General features: G+C 39.0%; 2 protein-coding genes across 2 annotated transcripts in view; both read left to right on the forward strand.

Annotated features, from left to right (window-relative positions):
• Nucleotides 1–17,913, forward strand: part of LOC140233781 (uncharacterized) — a 157,213-nt gene that overhangs the window by 67,809 nt on the left and 71,491 nt on the right. The window contains exons 41-46 of the mRNA XM_072313875.1: nt 512–706; nt 1,626–1,889; nt 13,363–13,471; nt 15,877–16,010; nt 16,650–16,844; nt 17,475–17,602. Coding sequence (XP_072169976.1) covers nt 512–706; nt 1,626–1,889; nt 13,363–13,471; nt 15,877–16,010; nt 16,650–16,844; nt 17,475–17,602 — 1,025 coding nt within the window. The remainder of the gene's footprint in view (nt 1–511; nt 707–1,625; nt 1,890–13,362; nt 13,472–15,876; nt 16,011–16,649; nt 16,845–17,474; nt 17,603–17,913) is intronic.
• On the forward strand, nt 2,849–12,653 carry LOC140234380 (uncharacterized). Its single transcript, XM_072314433.1, has 12 exons — nt 2,849–2,951; nt 3,926–4,059; nt 4,367–4,561; nt 5,395–5,522; nt 6,381–6,508; nt 6,802–6,935; nt 7,683–7,874; nt 8,916–9,043; nt 9,791–9,918; nt 10,864–10,997; nt 11,854–12,048; nt 12,516–12,653. The coding sequence occupies exons 1-12, from the start codon at nt 2,849–2,851 to the stop codon at nt 12,651–12,653; spliced, it is 1,737 nt and encodes a 578-aa protein (XP_072170534.1).

Genomic DNA, 17,913 nt, shown 5'->3' on the forward strand with positions numbered 1-17,913 from the left:
AATGTGCAAGGGGTCATTCAGGCTACTTGATGTGCATACATGTACAATGTACTTGTATGTTAACAACTTTTAAAAACCTGTTTATAAAAAAGTAAAACTTTTGTTAGTTTTGATTTGTTTCCTATGTCACAGCAATCAAATCAAGTTTAATATCATTATTTGTTTGTTTTGTTTTGTTTTGTTTTGTTTAGTTCAGTAAAGAAATTGTTGATTTCTTGTATTTTGCTGTAATTTTGCAAGCATTTGTACATGTAGTTTATCTTGAAAAGGCAAAATATAAATACTGGTTATCATATCATTCTATGTTGATTTCATTACTTTATTTGGTTAACTTCAACATCATTTTATTTTGTGCTTCAGCAATACAAATTATTTTATAATTTGATTTCATTTTCATTTGAAAAGTGGAAATGTGTGAGAGGACTTGCCAGGTCACTAGAATACCAGTAACTTTTAAATGATGGAAGCTTATTTGCTTGACAAGTCTTTTCTTCTTTTTTTTCCCCTCCAGATGACCTACTTGTTCGTTACACCTAATGCCTTTGCACAGCTCTGTGCATCTGGCGAGTTTGCAACGTTCTTCACCCTGCCCCCAGACTCGCCCACCGACATCAGCGTGGTCGAGGAAGTTTTCTGCAGCACCAACGTCACGGTCCTGCTCTCCGAGCTGGATGATGTCCTCAAATTCACCGACATACAGAACGAGGTAATAATTGCATGTCTCAGAATTTACTGTGGTAAATCATTCTACACTTGGAACAGATTTTCAGAAAATATAAAGCAAAATAAATTCTGGTTCAAATTAAGTATTCTTGTGCTGAGTTATTTTTATTGTAACTGCTTGTTGAAGTGCCCTTTATCAATGTAAACAAATACAGATTATTCAGTGTTTTTGACTCATAGCAATGATGGAAACCATGGGCTTGCATACCATGACACCTTTCTTGCAATTGGGTTGGAGTCTCACCAATATCAAAATCAGGGGCATACATCAAAATCAGGGTTTATTTACATTCATTTGGAGAAGGACAATTTGTCAGTCAGTTGGAGTTTAGATGTAGATTCTGGTCTCCATTCAAGAGTAGCTCATAAAGCTTTCCTACATACACAATGTACATGTACATATGCAGTTCACTTGAAAATCCAAAGATAGTGTACTATCATTGCATATTTTAATGCAGTAGACTTTCTTTACTAGTACCTCCCATTTTGTTATTGCCAAGAAATTCCACCCCAGGAGTGATGAATGGTGAGAGAACATGTCAATTATTACTTTCAAGATATCATTGTGTTCAAGCTGCAATCAAGCTATGAATGAATCTAGAGGTGTGTAATCATGGTAGAAACTGGATGTATGACTGTAACAACAATAGGAGAGTTCTGCATGTTGGTGAGGTGCCAACCCTTTCATATCAAAATACAAACATGTGCATTGTGTATGACAAAAACTCAGAAAGTTGAAAAGGTGTTGGTGTAATATTCTCTCGTGGTAAATGATTAAAACGATCAAGCAGGTATCAGAATATAAGAAGTTTGTTGTAGTGCTGTGTGTACAATACTCATGTAGCTGAAGGCTTAGCGCACACCGAACGTTTTGAATTCGATTTATTTCCTGTCACTTGCAGATCAACAGGATCTTGTCCCTGGATCCCACCTTGCCGCCGTTTAACCAGACGGCCGCCATGCTCCGCCAGCAAGAGTTGGCAGCCCTCATCACAGCCTTCATCGTCGATCCCCCTCAGGTGGTCGTCGATCCTGCCTGGTGGTTGACCGTCTCTAACCGGACGGAGGTCATCCTGGCCCAGTGGCTGGCCAGACTCGCTGAACAGTCCATGTCTCCGGACACCATTCCTGGCCTTGACAGGTTAGCTCTACAGTTCTTGGAGCCTGTTTCATATTAAAAGAGTTGCGATTGATCTTCTTCTCAATTTATTGAGAGTACGTCCTTTTCATAAAGACAGTTACGCTCGATTTCAAGAAAAATGAAGCGTACAGGTTTACCTTTCAATAGATTGAGCATACAAGAAACTTGAGATCAGTTGCAAATTTTTTATGAAATGCAATTTGCGATTGATCGCAACTTATGCTCAAACTTTATGAAACAGGCCCAAGTCAATTTTTCTTGAAGTCAAGCACACATGTCTTTATGAAACAGGACTTGTGCTCAATATTGAATTTACGCTCAATTCAACAAGTTATACACTCAGTAAATCGAGCAGAAGATCAATTGCATCACTTTTTATGAAACAGGCCTCTGGTCTCCTAAATAGCACACTTATGTTATTCAGGACAGGACAATCAATCCCCCTTGACTACTCCGTGATTAGAATTATCCGTGGTGAAGTTTGTCTGTATCCTGTTGTCCCTCACATAAGGTACATTTTAGTAGTACATGGTTCAAAGTGAATTGCTCTTTTTGGAACTATGATGGGTCATCTCAAGAGTTTGCAGCAAACAGGAATCATGTATAAGTCTACCCAGTACATACATGTATAAGACTACAGTCAAACCAGTATACTCTGCTACACGTTTGTACCTTCAGCTGTATTAATAAGGGATGTAGTACATATTTAGCAATAAAATGTATTTGTCAGATCTATCATAATGACATCATCATGATTATATCACACCATGGTCTGTATCAGTTGTTGTTTTAATATTGCCATATTTTTTTTTGGGGGGGGGGCATACGGAATGAGATTTTTTTCTTGCCTCAGCAATCTATCAATCAAACAAGGCGGCTATTTTGAAAGTGAGGTATGTACTTTACATGTTTATGTGGAAAAAAAAAATGCTATTTTCTCTTGTTCTCTATGGCAGCCTTATCGCCCAGCTGAGGATGCTTGAAATGACTGGGGAGTCCCCACAGTGGTTCCGGACGATCCTGGCACAGCTGGAGCTATCCCAGTACGTCAGCACAGCTGTCACCGAGTGGCTGACTCGATCCAATGGTGAGAAGAGACTCACACATACATGTACCAGTGTAGGGCTCGGGTTCTCTTAGCTCTCTAGCACTCAACACCACCAAAAGCAGACAGGGCAGCACACGTGTTACTTGAATGGAGTCTTCTCCTGGCTAACTGCCTTGTAGCCAGTTTAATGGTCAAATAATTTGGCGTGATTTTACATGTAAATTTGAGTTGTAACATATAAATATTCAGATACAAAATCATCATAACCAAATATGCAAATGAGGAAACAAAGGTGAAAACTAAATATTCATAGTATGTAAATGGATGTGTAAGCTTGGGTGAGTTGGGCATGTCTTCGGCATTATAGGGACCGATTAGTGAGGGGTGAAAAGGCGGGAAAATGTCATGTGATGTGTGGAGTGTCTGTGATAGGTAGGGTGCATGGGTGCGTGTGTGGATGTGAATATGTACGTGTATGTGATGTGGGCTGATGTATTGGTGTATAGAGGGATGGTATATGTAATAACCGAAGGAAGGATACACTGCTTATTAAAATGGTTCAAAGTAAATCCCTACACCAGGACAAAAAAAAAAATAATCATATTGTCATCCCAATGACTTAGAAATCATGATTGCGTTATCCAATTGTAATGTCCTCACTTGTTTCCAGATAAAAAGTAAGAAATATATGATACTTTTTCTGTAAAAACTTTAGGTATTACCTGTACATGTAGCTTATAACCACCTGCTGTCTGAAGTTTATTTGTAAATGTTTTGAAATCTATTTTGTTTTGCTTGTTCTTAGGAAGGATGTTATTGAGGTGATCTTTGAAAGCTTGGATGAAGTAAGACAAAATAACACAAAGAATGATAGTTATTGCTATTTGTTAAATATTCATCAAATGTATACACACACACACACAGGCACATTCAATCATGCACATATTCACCACAACAGTAGATCACCGTCAATTTTACGACAGGATATTTTTACATCTCATTCCAATGAACAGGGACAGTGCAGATGCTGCCCACATTTGAGGAACTGTTCCCAGATCCAGACATCATCAGGCAGTTCCTGGCCGAGAGCGGTCTCCCCGTGGAGGTCATCGAGGGATTCATGGGCTTAGCTCCTCTGTCCGATCAGGTATAAACTATCAGTGATGCTGTTGTTGACCTGTCACCTGTCACAATTCACCTGGAAATGTGCCAAGTACTTTTCTCTCCGTGATGGAAAATGAGAGATTTACCCTCTAGCTAGTGAACCAGCAGCAGCTGATCCTCTCGAAACATCTGAGAAACATGCATGTCATTGAATTTGCTTTCTATGTATGCATTAATGTCTAAATATTTTCAAATGTTCATATGATTCACTGATATCTTGAATGTATTTCTTTTATCCTTTGTTACTTATTTTCATCACCATACTTTTTTTTTTTTTTTTTTTTTTGCAGTGGATCAATCTTTTCTTGACCGAAGAACCTTTTGCAGCCATCTGTCAGACCAGCCCCTTCCAAGACGTCTTTGAGCAGACGGTCAATGCCACGGTCGACGTCCAGTCCATTCAGACCGCCCTCTGCTCCATCAACCTGACTTCCATCGACAGCGTCCTCTCCTCCATTTTCATGTCGAACAGACTGACCATTGAGGTAACGCCCTGGTCAAATTTTGACCGCCTGATATTTGGGGTCTGTGGCAATAGTTTGTTTGTATCTCTCAGATGATTGCCTGATGATGGCAAAATAAAGTGCATTCGTCAGAATAAGAAATGTTTCAGTGCATCATGATGTGCATGTACTGTATAAGCTTTAATTTTCACTTACAGATAATTTTGCAAATGAGTAGGCCGTGGACATTTTCGCAAGATGTTGATCTTTGCGATTTTTGACACCCAGGCTATCATGAGTGCACCGTTTTCTGTCCGTTTGAGATATTTTTGTGTGTAGTTAAACTCACAGTCCAACGACAATGATTTGCGAAAAATTAACCCTCACTATAAAAATGACAGCTTGTAAAGTAGGCAGTTCAGAAATAAGATCTAAGGCAGACAGCTGAGTTCTACCCAAAGTTCAGAGGTCAGGAATCAGGTGGGGAATCTTCCCTTCAAACAAAATGTTTTGCCATCTCTGTACAGAAATTTCATTGAGACATACATTGTAATACAGTGCACTCCCATTATAACGAACACGGTTATAACGAGATTCTGATTACAACGAAGTAAAAATTCAGGCAGTGATAATATCCATTCTATTTTTTTTATTGTTTATTTGTTCGGTTATAACGAAATTTCGATGTAACGAAAGAAAACTGCTGGTCCCGAGGACTTCGTCATAACAGGAGTCCACTGTACATTGAAATCATTTATATGATACTGTATTCACATGTTCACAAGTATTAAGCTTTATTTCTGTTTGTTTGTTTGTCTGTCTGTCTGTCTGTCTGTCTGAATGTCTCTCTGTCTGTTGTCCTCTTTTGCCAATAGCTGGTGCAAGTTCTTTTCAATCTGCCCGATGTGGAGGTTCAGCTGGCCATCAACATCAGCCAAGAGGCCTCCCAGATCATCCAGTCCCTGATAGCGAACCCCTTGCAGTACAGCACCGAGTTAGCCAGGTTTGATGCCCATTTTTACCATCCTTATTTTACCTTTAGAATGCATAGTTTGATTTTTTTTCCTGTTTGGAAGCAAAAAGATATTCACTTTAATTATAGATCTTGCTCAGTGATAGTCTATTTTGCTGTGATCAGCTAATGATTTGCTGTATCAAGACATGTCTAAGACTAGAGCACAATTTATGGAGAAATACAAATGAGAGTATTAATGCATTGTAGAGTTTTATAAATCCAAAAGTATTTATGAGTACATTCTCTAATACTTTGCATACATAATCTTACTTATTAACATTTTGAAGGCTAGTCAACCCTAGTAGAAATGCCTGAAGTACATGATTATACTTTTTTTTAGTTGTGTATAAATTTAGTTTACCTCTCTGTTCTCACATCTCATGTTTGATTTGTATATAATGAAAAGTTTACTGTATACGCTGTTATTTTTGCCTGCAGATATTTTTCACGAATTAGGAGGTCATAGACATTTTTGTGAGATGTTGTTTTCGCGAACTGATGCCGATGCTAAGTTAAACATAAATGCACTAGTAGCCTACAGCTGTAGTGCATGGAGACATTTTCGTGTGTTGTTAAATTCATGGTTCCACTGTGATTCGTGAAATCCGCAAAAATTAAACTGTCGCAAAAATAACAGCTTTAATAAACAGTATTGTTTGAAGTTGTCCATATCTAACCCAACAACTGAAAAACTTTTGATAGTAGTCATATCAATGGATATGTACAGTATTGCTGGTTTTTCCTCACTTTTGTATGCCTCCAAGTGCTTACATCTCTCCCCTTTCTCTCTCTGTTATATATCTCTCTCTATTATATATTTCTCTCACCCCTTCTCCTATATGACAGAATCACTGAAATACTACAGGAGCTTGTTCCGGACCTGGACGTGAGCGTGTTCCAGAGTTGGTTGGGACAGGTGCAGCTCACGGACTACATCAACGAGGCCATCGCTAGTTGGATCATGGGAAATAATGGTGAGAAAGAGATTCTATGGCCCAAATTCACGAAGGTGGTACAATTGAAACCTTGGTTTAAACCATGGACAATTCGTATGGAGCGCCAAATGTTGCATGGCCTATTTTGAAATGAAATCATAGCAAAATTTATTCTTTTTTGCTTTATTGCTTATCTACTTTTTATTTGTGCAGTCATTCATTTGTTAATCTATTTATTTGTTTAACTATTGAGATTTTATGTATGTATGCATATATTAATTATTCAATTATTAATTTATTTAAATGTGTATTTGTATATTTTGTCATGACAGGAACCGTGACTAGCATCCCCACGTTTGAGGAGCTGTTCCCAGACCCAGACATCATCAGGCAGCTCCTGTACCAGACCGGTCTCCCTGCAGAGGTCGTCGAGGGATTCCTGCAGATGGCTCCTCAATTTGATCAGGTACAACCTTGTATGTGTACATGGTTGGATCCACACAAGTGCCATATACTGTAAATGTACACTGTCTTGTATACACTGTATGATATGACAAATTTGACCACAAAAGGGGTTCAAGTGCCATACAGTCCTTCATCAACTTGATTAAATTAAAAACTTTCCAATAATAGCTCACTTGTTACATGACAAAAACTATTCTTGAAGTTGTGAATAAAATATCCCATAATTTCTTATTATTTCCTTTGTATTTTTAGAAAGGTTTAATTGCAAATATCTCAAAATAGCAAGGATGGAGTTAATCTATGTTGTGATCAAACTCATAATTATAAAGAAAAACAAATCAACAAACATAGAGTGGAAAGAATAATCTCTTTATGCACTATATTGTATCATTCTATGTACACCCTAACTGGGATGAAAGGTAACTGTAAGACAGTATGTCACAGTCGGAGTAATGTCATAATGGAATGTGTTGCTCCAGAATGAAACTGTCTTCATTATTTAGTACAGTACATGAGTGTAGGTGTAAAGAGAACGTGTGTGTCTGCCTTTAGATGTTGAGGATGTACAATACATACTTCTCAATTTTCTCCAAAATCATAGACTTCGGAAGTTAGGCTGTAGCAGACTGGTTGCATCACTAAGAACTGAGCATGTGAAAACCCTTGCCAATTGAAATGTCAGTGCACATGTTACATGCAATACAGTGTACATTAAATATTGTATTTCGGTCAACCATTTTGTTTGCAGTGGGTCAACCTGTTTGCCAGCCCGGACCCACTGACCGCCCTGTGTGAGACCAGCTTCCAGAACGTCTTTGAGCTGTCCCTCAACGCCACAGTGGACATTGATGCCATCCAGACCCAGCTCTGCTCCGTCAACCTCTCCTCCATCGACGACATCCTCAGCACTATCTTCATGTCCAACGTCCAGATCATCGAGGTGCGCCAGAAGTTCTTTTTTTTGGGGGGGGGGGGGGGGGACAGGGATGAGACACATTGGTCCGAATTTACGAAGGTGGTACAATCTTTGTCCATGGTTTAAACCATGGACAAAGACTGTAGTTTTGTATGGGTCGCCAAGTGTCGCGTGACCTATTTCGTTAGGAAATCAGTCATTCTGTAATGAAATGAACATTTCATCTAGATGAAATGGTCATTTCATCAATGAAAGATTGTACCACCTTCGTGAATTCGGGCCATTGTGATATTTTATACAACTACATGCAGAGGCAAAGCACAGAGTTATCTATTATGAATACAATTAAGGATGAAATTACTTGTAAGGATAGCAAAGTGAAGTAGATGAATACTGCAAGGAATGATGGCATTACTTGTAAAAACAAAAGTAGCATTGCTCCTCCTGACTAATGTGAACAATTTTGTGTACAATATTTACCATAGATGTTGTACACAGCAACTTGTTTGCAACACTTATGGAAAAAGTAGAAGTACAATTTGTACACATGTATTTCAGTCTTTCATTTTGTCATCTGCACTATAATGTACGGATGGGGGTCTTGCCATGCCATTTACGCACTTGGGCGAGATAACTTTATATCCGCAGCATTTTTTTTTTTTTTTTTCTGACCGAGGCGTTATAGATAGGACCCTGGTAATAAGCCGGGTGTCAGTGTAGTGGGGTGGAGCATGTGTGAGCTGGAAAAGAGCAGGTGTGGATGGATCAATTCTTAAAGAGTAAAATGTGTGCCTTGTAAGTCACAGTTTTGATTCCAGTGACCAGATCATTGACAAACTGTCAAGCACTTTAACCACCTTGACAAAATGGAAAGCTCATAAATGATTTTGTCTACATCACTATCAGCATCAACTTCGTTCCTCTCTTTCTTTCGCTTATCATCATCATCATCATCATCATCATCATCATCATAATCTCAATCATTAATATTGTTACCAACAATTTATACAAGTCAATGTACAACATTTTTTTTTTCTTCTGTATTCTTGTTTCATTCCACATCAGATGGCTCAGCTCATTTTCAATCTACCTGAGGTGGATGTTCAGATCGCCATCAATATCAGTCAAGAGGTGGCCCAAATCCTGGCATCTTTAACCGAAAATCCACTGGAGTATACCTCAGCACTTCAACGGTACGTGGATTGCCCTGCAATTGTAAAATGATTTCATCATCATTAACAGTGGATGAATGGCAATACATATTGCTGGCTTTATTTTGTGATCAAAGAGATAAATGCAAATATAGTTACTGATTGTCTTCCTTAGCCATGCCTTTTTTTTTGTGAGTAGATGGGGACTAATCAACAAAGATAACCTACAATTTGCATTCCATTTGATATTGTTCATGATGGGCCAATTTTAGGTAGCGTTGCTTGCTTGTGAGTTTGGAGATGGAAGTAACGCTAGACAAAGTTCAGTATCTCCAAAAATGTTGCCATTTGCAAAATACTGTAATTTTGTAATACTGCAAGTAGCACAAAATTAAAGAAAAGAAAAATCCACACAGCAAAATAACGCTAAAATTCTGTATAATCCTCATAAGATTTCTATTTTGTCACTGTGACAGTTGGCTGGAATGTTTGTGTAACTTTTACTTGAGTTGTTGATACTTTTTAAGCACTAACTACAACCAAGACTTCACAGAAATAAATAAAATGCAAGTGAAAAGGCTGTAAGAGCTGTTTAACAACCAAAGGACAGGGGTACATTATGGGTAGCCAATACCAAAGGATCAAGAACCAAAATGAGATTCTTTTCTTGTTTTAATACTGGTATTTATAGCAATTGACAGCTTGATGCTACTATATTAATCATATCAAGAGGCCAAAGTTGAACATCATCTTGTCACCAGAAAGGAATTATTTTTTCTTATTTCACAGAATCGTGGACTTTCTGCAGCTTTATGCCCCTGAACTTGACCTGAGCGCACTGGAGAGCTATTTGAGCCAGGTCCAGCTGATGGACTACATCGAGGAGGCTATCGCTGGCTGGCTGTCTGAAAACAATGGTGAGTTGGAATGAGTAGATACTGACCTTGTCTTTTTAACCCGTTGAGGACGGGCTGATTTTGCTACAACACACATTTCCCATTGACACTTGCCTGAGTATACAGCTGTACTTGGGACTCGTCTTCAATGGGTTCTCTGCTGATGTGGTCGGCATACTGTACAATTGTAAATGTGCGGAATGTTAGTACAGTCCACCCTCTGTTATCTGGCCATATCGGGACTGGCGCCCGTCCGGATATTAAAGCGACTTGGCCAGATAAGGGAGAAGCTACCGGTATGTTTTGGGGCTTTTGAGTACATATCAGCTGCCAATCCAGTGATAGCTACATGTACATACTTATATAGACCATTAGTAAGGGCATTTAGACCAAGTAGTACAGGACTCTATATGCTGACATACATATAGTCCTATATTTCATCACTTTGCCCCACAATGAATCAAAGTGATGTTTAATTTGACTCGGATGCTCCTTCTGTATTTTCTATCTGGACCATGATCTCTTTCAATTCCTGTCTGCCACGTCTAGTTCTGTTTTCTTCCACCTGTTTTAATTTTTGTTTGAAATACTTTGATTACATATTCGCTGAGGAATTTGTGCAACAGAGGGAAAATCCATCTGAAATCAGGAAAGTGTTCGCTGCATTCTGGGCACAGTACTTCTAAGTTTTCACTTGCAAAATCTGAATTCCATACCTGGGAAAGCTGCAGGTCACAAAGTTCATGCGGTAGAGTTTGCATTATTATAGTTTACATGGGTAGATTGCATAATTAGATTTAACTCTGCTCTTCTTTCACTACCCTGCAGTTTAAAGGGCCCCAGCATGTAGCTATAATTTCTTATTCTTTTTTTTTTTGAGTTAAATATACTTATTTACAGTATATTTCATTGGTTGATTGCGTCTTTTTTAGTGAACATTTTTGCATATGTGTTTGTATTTACCAGGAACAGTGACTAGCATCCCCACGTTTGAGGAGCTGTTCCCAGACCCAGACATCATTAGGCAGCTCCTGTACCAGACTGGTCTCCCTGCGGAGGTCGTCGAGGGATTCCTGCAGATGGCTCCTCAATTTGATCAGGTATCTTTGGATCTGCCCCCATCTCCTTTCCTTCCCCTCTCCCTCGCTCTTTACCTCATCCCAAACCAATGAGACCTGACTGCTTTCAGGAGTACATTATGCCCACAGTATCCAATTTCTGTTACCTATAAAGCTCTTTCACCTCTGATTTTCACTCTTCAGTTTTTTCATATTTGTTTTTCATGCAAGCTCAACAAATCATACATGTATGTCCAGTAGAATGTTGTAAACAATAGCCTGTAGGAAAAATAAAGTAAGGCAAAACCTGCTTGAATCTTCTGTGATATGTCACCAAGATATTGCAACTGTTTAGAATATTCCCCTTACTGAGCCTATAACTTTGGTAGTTTTAAAGATACTTTTAACGATGTATAATATTATGTATTCTAACTATTTGTTATCAAGGTTGGAGATCTATCACCACTTTTAAGTGAGGCATGATGATGATAATGATAGTGATCATGATTAAGATGATTATGATGATGATGCCGATAGTGATCATGATAATGATGATATTCCCATTGATGATATAATGATCGTGTTCTCATGTATCAAGTGTAGTTCCTACGCAGTTGGCACTATTCTCCTAATTACCATCACAACCCTAAAGTATCTATAAACACATGTAAACCTGGATCTCCAGCATGATGGTCCATGAGCCTTTACAGAATTGCTTTAATTCTTCAGGGCATTGTGTAATATTGAATATGCAGAATTTCATGTGTGGATATAGAATGTCTAATCATCTACGTGTTGTTATGTGTGCCCACATTTCCCCATTGACCTGTGAATTCAAATTGTGATATTTTTGTTTTGTTTTTGTTTTTGTCTTCACTCTATCTGCATATTTTTGCAGTGGACTGCGCTGTTTTCTAGCCCGGACCCTCTGGCCGCTGTCTGCAATTCCTCTAGCTTTGCAGACATCTTTGATCAGTTTGTGAATGCTTCAGTGGACATCCAGACCATCCAGGCCCAAATTTGCTCTGTAAACCTCACATCCATCGATGATATCCTCAACTCCATCTTCATGTCAAACAGGATTGTTGCAGAGGTATGTCTATCTTCATTAAACTTTTTTTTTTTTTTTGTACTAAGTTGTTTATTTTTATCTGTAGTTATCTAGTGTATAATCATATTGAAAAATTTAGGGGGAGTATGGATGTTATAGCATGAATATTATACCATTCTTTTTGTGTCTGAGTAAGACTTGAATTGTATCTAATGCACAACATGATAAGTATGTGAGAATCTTTTTCTTCGTCTTGATTCCAAATCTTGGCCAGTTGTACTTTATTTCCAGAGTTTCTTTATTCAAAGTTATTTTGTGTGTTTACTACACCTGTATATTCAATCAGAACTTATTCAATGACTAGTGAAGATGGATGGGACGGCCTATGTATTAATGTATCATTTTGTTCGCTTTTTTTCTCTCTTTTGTACAGAAATGCAAGGTGTTATACGTTGTACTTGATATCATTCTCATATTTTTTCTTCTCATTATTATCCTTCCTTTGACAGTTGGTAAAGGTCTTCTTCAATGTTCCTGAGGTGGAAATTCAGCTGGCAATCAATGCAAGTCAGGAGATTGCAGAAATTCTTGGAAGTTTCCTTTCTAATCCCTCACAGTACAGCATTGATTATGCTCGGTATGTCTAATATTATGAACACTGTCAATTTTCATTTTCTGGAATTGTCAGGTTTATCGATTTATCGATTTGTGCATTTATCAAGAAAATTTCTACTACATATTTGTGTTTCAGTTTTGTATTCCCCCGCCATGAGGTGTCATTAGAGGCATTATATTTGTCTATCATTAATTTATCAATTCATTATTTTGATAAATATTGCAACTTATTGTTCTACTAGCAGAGGAGTTACCATAATTCTAATCAGCCAAGTGTTTGTTGCTGTTAATACCATCAGTTTTCCTTGGAATAGTTTGCTGTTGCTGAAAGTAGTTATTTCCAATTTTGTTCCACAAAAGAGTGCAACTTTCCTAGTGATTGAAATGTATGGATGTACAATGTGTAAGAGTGGATATGTTTTGCTGGTTAGACAGATTACCAGTTCAAGGACACAATGCTGATTTGCTCTGCTTTGTATTGATACTTTTCTGTGACCATGTTTGTGCTTGTGTGCTATTGTACACTGTGAAAAGTGTAGGAAAACTGTAGCCCAACCGGACGCCGTGCGAAGCACGACGATTTAGTACAGCGACAGGGCTGTGTATAGTAAGGAATACTGTAGACTCTGCCAGAGCAGTAATGTCGCCAGAGAATGACATGACCCTTTCACCAAGACGCATCTCTACTATTTTTGTTTTCTTCTAATATGTGTGTTTAGGATTGTGGAGCTGCTTCAACAGTTCCAGGTCCCAGGACTCAACGAGACCTGGGTCCAGAACTGGCTGGCCCAGGTCCAACTCATGGAGTACGTCAACGATGTCCTCACCCAGTGGATCATGAATGCAAACGGTGAGAAAAAGGAAACAAGAAAGGAGAAAATCATACACTTCATACTGTAAAAGTGGAAATTTTCACGGTGTTTAAATTTTCGGGCATTTCGCGCAACCAAGAATTACCGCAAAAATAAAAGCACGCGAATATTTTTTCTAGCCATATGTTCCTGTGCGTGATGTCTAGATTCCGCGGAATTAAAAACACACAAAACTCTTCTTACCTGGCCAAGCGCGAAAAAATTAATCGTGCAAAAATATCCACTTTTACAGTAGGAGATCTTTTTATACCCCCGCCAAACGAAGTTTGAAGGGGGTATATAGGAATCAGCGGACGGTCGGTCGGGCGGTCGGGCGGTCAGGCGGTCGGGCGGTCGGGCTGTCGGTCCGTTGCAAATCTTGCGTCGCGAACTACTTCCTCAGTTTTCAACCGATTCCCATAAAACTTGGCACAGATGTGTGCCTTGGGTTGTAGATGTGCAAGATGTATTTTTTGACAGTACCCAAAAGTACGTTGCCATGGTAACGGCATATTATGGGCGAAAATGGGTACAAATCTTGCGTCGCGAACTACTTCCTCAGTTTTCAACCGATTCCAATAAAACTTGGCACAGATGTGTGCCTTGGGTTGTAGATGTGCAAGATGTATTTTTTGACAGTACCCGAAAGTACATTGCCATGGTAACGGCATATTATGGCCAAAAATGGGTACAAATCTTGCGTCGCGAACTACTTCCTCAGTTTTCAACCGATTCCCATAAAACTTGGCACAGATGTGTGCCTTGGGTTGTAGATGTGCAAGACATATTTTTTGACAGTACCCAAAAGTACGTTGCCATGGTAACGGCATATTATGGGCAAAAATGGGTACAAATCTTGCGTCGCGAACTCCTCCCACAGGTTTTGATCAATTTTTATGAAATTAGGTACAGATGTTCATCTGAATATGTTAATGTGCAAGACACATATTTCTGCAGTGGCAAAAAGTGCGTTGCCATGGTAACAGCATGTTATTGGTAAAATATAGGGCAAAATGCTTCATGGCAAAACTGCTTCATCAGTGTTCTTCTAATTCTCATGGAATTCATATTGAATGTTTGTCTTAGGATATAGGTCAGCATGACACATTTCTTGACAGTGACAAAAAGTATGTTGCCATGGTAACAGCTCACATATTATGAGCCAAAATGATGGAAAATTTTGTGTTGCAAACTACTTCCTCAGTTTTTGCCCAATTTCCATGAAACTTGGTACAGATGTGCCAAAGTGTGCCTTTGGTTGTAGATGTGCAAGACGCATTTTTCGGCAGTACCCGAAAGTACGTTGCCATGGTAACGGCATATTAATGGCTGAAGATCAAGGAAAGATCTTGCGGATTTAACTACTTCCTCAGTTTTTTGACCAAAGCTTATCAAATGTTGTTTTGACCAAAGCTTATGAAATGTTGTTTGGCGGGGGTATAACCAGTCGCTGTAGCGACATTTCTAGTTTTTTTTTGTCTGAACCCTTTTGCATGTAGAGTTTTCTTGCAATGCTTTTCTACATACTCCTAAAGTTTAATAGCAGGAAATTTCACACTTTTGCATAAGTGTAGACAAATAAATTACATGTGTAATTATTGTATTCATGGACTTTAACCCATTGAGGACAGGCTAATTTTGCTACAACACGCATTTTCCATAGACACTTGCCCGAGTATACTCAGGATTTGTTCTCAACGGGTTAATGGATTTCTGCGGTATAGGGGTGACATGAGCCGAGCCAAGAAAGACACACAGGTTTTATTCTTGTGCCCTTGATACACGTACATGTATGCACACACAAGCACACAGAGAGACGCCGTCAGTATAATCAACTTTTCATAGGTTGTTTGATGGAATACCAAATGTGCCTTCTTGATCCCAAACTATGGAGTGATAACTCAGTTGATGACACAGAGCTGTAATTCCAGTGCAAGACAGGAAACATTGAATAATTGTATCAAATTCTAGCCGAGCAACTAAAGTGTCTTTAGGGTGGCCCCTGAAAATGTGAATATCGTGGATCTAAATTTTGTTTCCCGAACTCTCTTTGAATAGATGATTTATCCAAACACTACAGACAAAAATGTAGAGCAGAGTAAAAACAAAACAAAACACGGATGCACTCATGGCGGTTAATACAGAGACTAATACAACCACCAATATTTAGCTGTATTACAATTTTTTTTTTGCTGCTGTCGCAGTTCTTTATGTTGTGTTCTCCATTGAAAACTTGAGCAATCAATAACAACATCTTCTTGATTGTCATATCGCTATTTATGTGCTGTGTGCCTTGTGTCCCAATATGTGAATTCTGTCTCTCTCATTGATCTCTATGTATGTTGCATGACATGCCCAGTACTCCAAGCCTGATACCATTTGTGTCTCTATACCCCTCTTCCAGGCACTGCGATGCCGGTGCCCACGTTTGGAGAGCTCTTCCCCGACCCCACCATTCTGACTGACCTCCTCCGCCAGCTCGGCCTCCCCGAAGACATGATAACAGCCTTCCTGGATTCGGCCATCCAGGCTGATCAGGTGAGTGAAAATCCATGCTGGATTCTAAAGAGGTTGATTTTAATCAAATTCAGTGACTAAATTTGCTCCATGGACTAAAACAAGTGTGTGAAATAAGCATATTTTGCATGTTATGCACATGCTAGTGTTGGTTTGTCTTGGGTTGTTCGGTAGCTTATCCGAAGTGTCATGTGCATTTACTCAAGTGTATTTTCCTTGGACTAGATTTTTTTAAAAATCTGCTAATTTGATCTCTAGTGAACCAGTCTTTCTGCAAATGAAATTGTGATGATGACTTGGCATGTACATCGTTCACATCAAAATATTGCAGTATTTGTAATAACCAAGCTATTGTAATGGCTTACAAGGAGAAAGAGAATTTAGGAGTTGCACTGTAAGTAGATTTCTGACAGAAATGTGCATCTGCTGTAAACTCCAAGAGTGTCATATGCCTCCAGTCATGAAATTTAGTAATCACGAAGCATCGCATTCCTCTCTGATGCTATCGTTACATAATAGTTGATACTCACATGTGTTACATAATTTTTACACTCTGTACACTTGTTGCTGCATGATGATTTCCTTTTTTGGTGTAATTTACTTCGCAAATCCATCACTGGGAACATTCTTCCACTTGTTATCATCCCTGATTTCCTCCAGTGGAACCAAGTGTGGATGTCGGAAGATCCTCTGAAGACCCTCTGCGAGGCCGGTCTCCTCCGGGACACCATCGCCGTGGCGATCAACTCCTCCGTCACTGCCCAGGCCATCCAGGACAGCATCTGCTCCGTCAATCTCACCGACGTCGACGACCTCCTCAGCTCCATCTTTGACTTGGATGCACTCATCATTGAGGTCAGAAACTGAGGAAGGAGATTTTGAAAGTCATTTAGAGCAGCTTCAATCATTATTACTTGTAGTTCATTTCTTTTGCAGCGGTTATTTTTTGTTTATATCGTTCTGTACATATTCATCACCAGAAAGTCTAAGCATAATCGTAAAAAGAATTAGTACATGTATATGAATTGTGTGATAGAAAAATAATTGATTTTGCTAGGTTAACAAATGTGATTGTTGTTATTAATGTCCTCCTGTAAGTACACCTTGTACAGTACATTGCACAAAAACAAAACAAAACAAAAACCTCTAGGAGTGTTTATAGAAGCATAAAGTCAGTAACATATCAGATACAGTGACAGAATAAGATGTGGTTATACTGATCATGCTGTCATGTCTTGAACGTTCTGCCCTTACAAACATATAGACTATCTACAGTAGATATGAATATCTGATATATTCTCACAGGCATGATCATTGTATGCTATAAGATAACAATTTTGAAATTTGTTTCTCCAAATCGATGCTCTTTAAAATCCAATAAAGGACTGCTGTGCTTGCTTTCTTGATGAAATTTTTCCATAAAACCACTCTACTATTGAAGTTTGAATGTCCTGCATTGACTCAATGATCGTACCTTGGTTGTAGGTATCTCGTATCCTCTTCAACGATCCTACCCTGGACTGGGAGGCGGCCCTAAACCTGAGCAGACAGCTCTCGGAGAACCTCCAGCAGCTGTTGGCTAGCCCACCCACGACTGCTGAGGACATCGAACAGTGAGTGAACAGAATTCAAAAGGGTTAAGTCATTGTTATGCCGCGCACATAACTCTCTTAGTCCCACACATTAAAGCTCACCGTGGTTTATAATACCACATCCCTACAAACTGTAGGTGTACTTTCCTCAATGAATGACCCAGGTAGATGACTTAAAACATACTGTTGCTACTAGGAAATAGAAACTATATAAGCCTGTAATCCGTGTTGTACAGTGTATCTTCATGACTGCAGTGTTGTTACGTCTGAGTGGGTCTGTAGCTTTGCATGTTAGTCAAGGGTTGGGAATTACAATTTAACTTCATGCCAGT

This window comes from Diadema setosum, chromosome 10 (assembly GCF_964275005.1).
Source record: "Diadema setosum chromosome 10, eeDiaSeto1, whole genome shotgun sequence".
Taxonomy (NCBI): Eukaryota; Metazoa; Echinodermata; class Echinoidea; order Diadematoida; family Diadematidae; genus Diadema; species Diadema setosum.

What these genes read in the sequence shown, in the direction of transcription:
- LOC140234380 (XM_072314433.1), top strand. Translation starts at nt 2,849, where the DNA reads ATGACTGGGGAGTCCCCACAGTGGTTCCGGACGATCCTGGCACAGCTG. An exon ending in TAGCTCCTCTGTCCGATCAG is followed by an intron (nt 4,060 to 4,366) that starts GTATAAACTATC and finishes TTTTTTTTGCAG; the next exon opens with TGGATCAATCTTTTCTTGAC. An exon ending in CTGGCTGTCTGAAAACAATG is followed by an intron (nt 9,919 to 10,863) that starts GTGAGTTGGAAT and finishes TGTATTTACCAG; the next exon opens with GAACAGTGACTAGCATCCCC.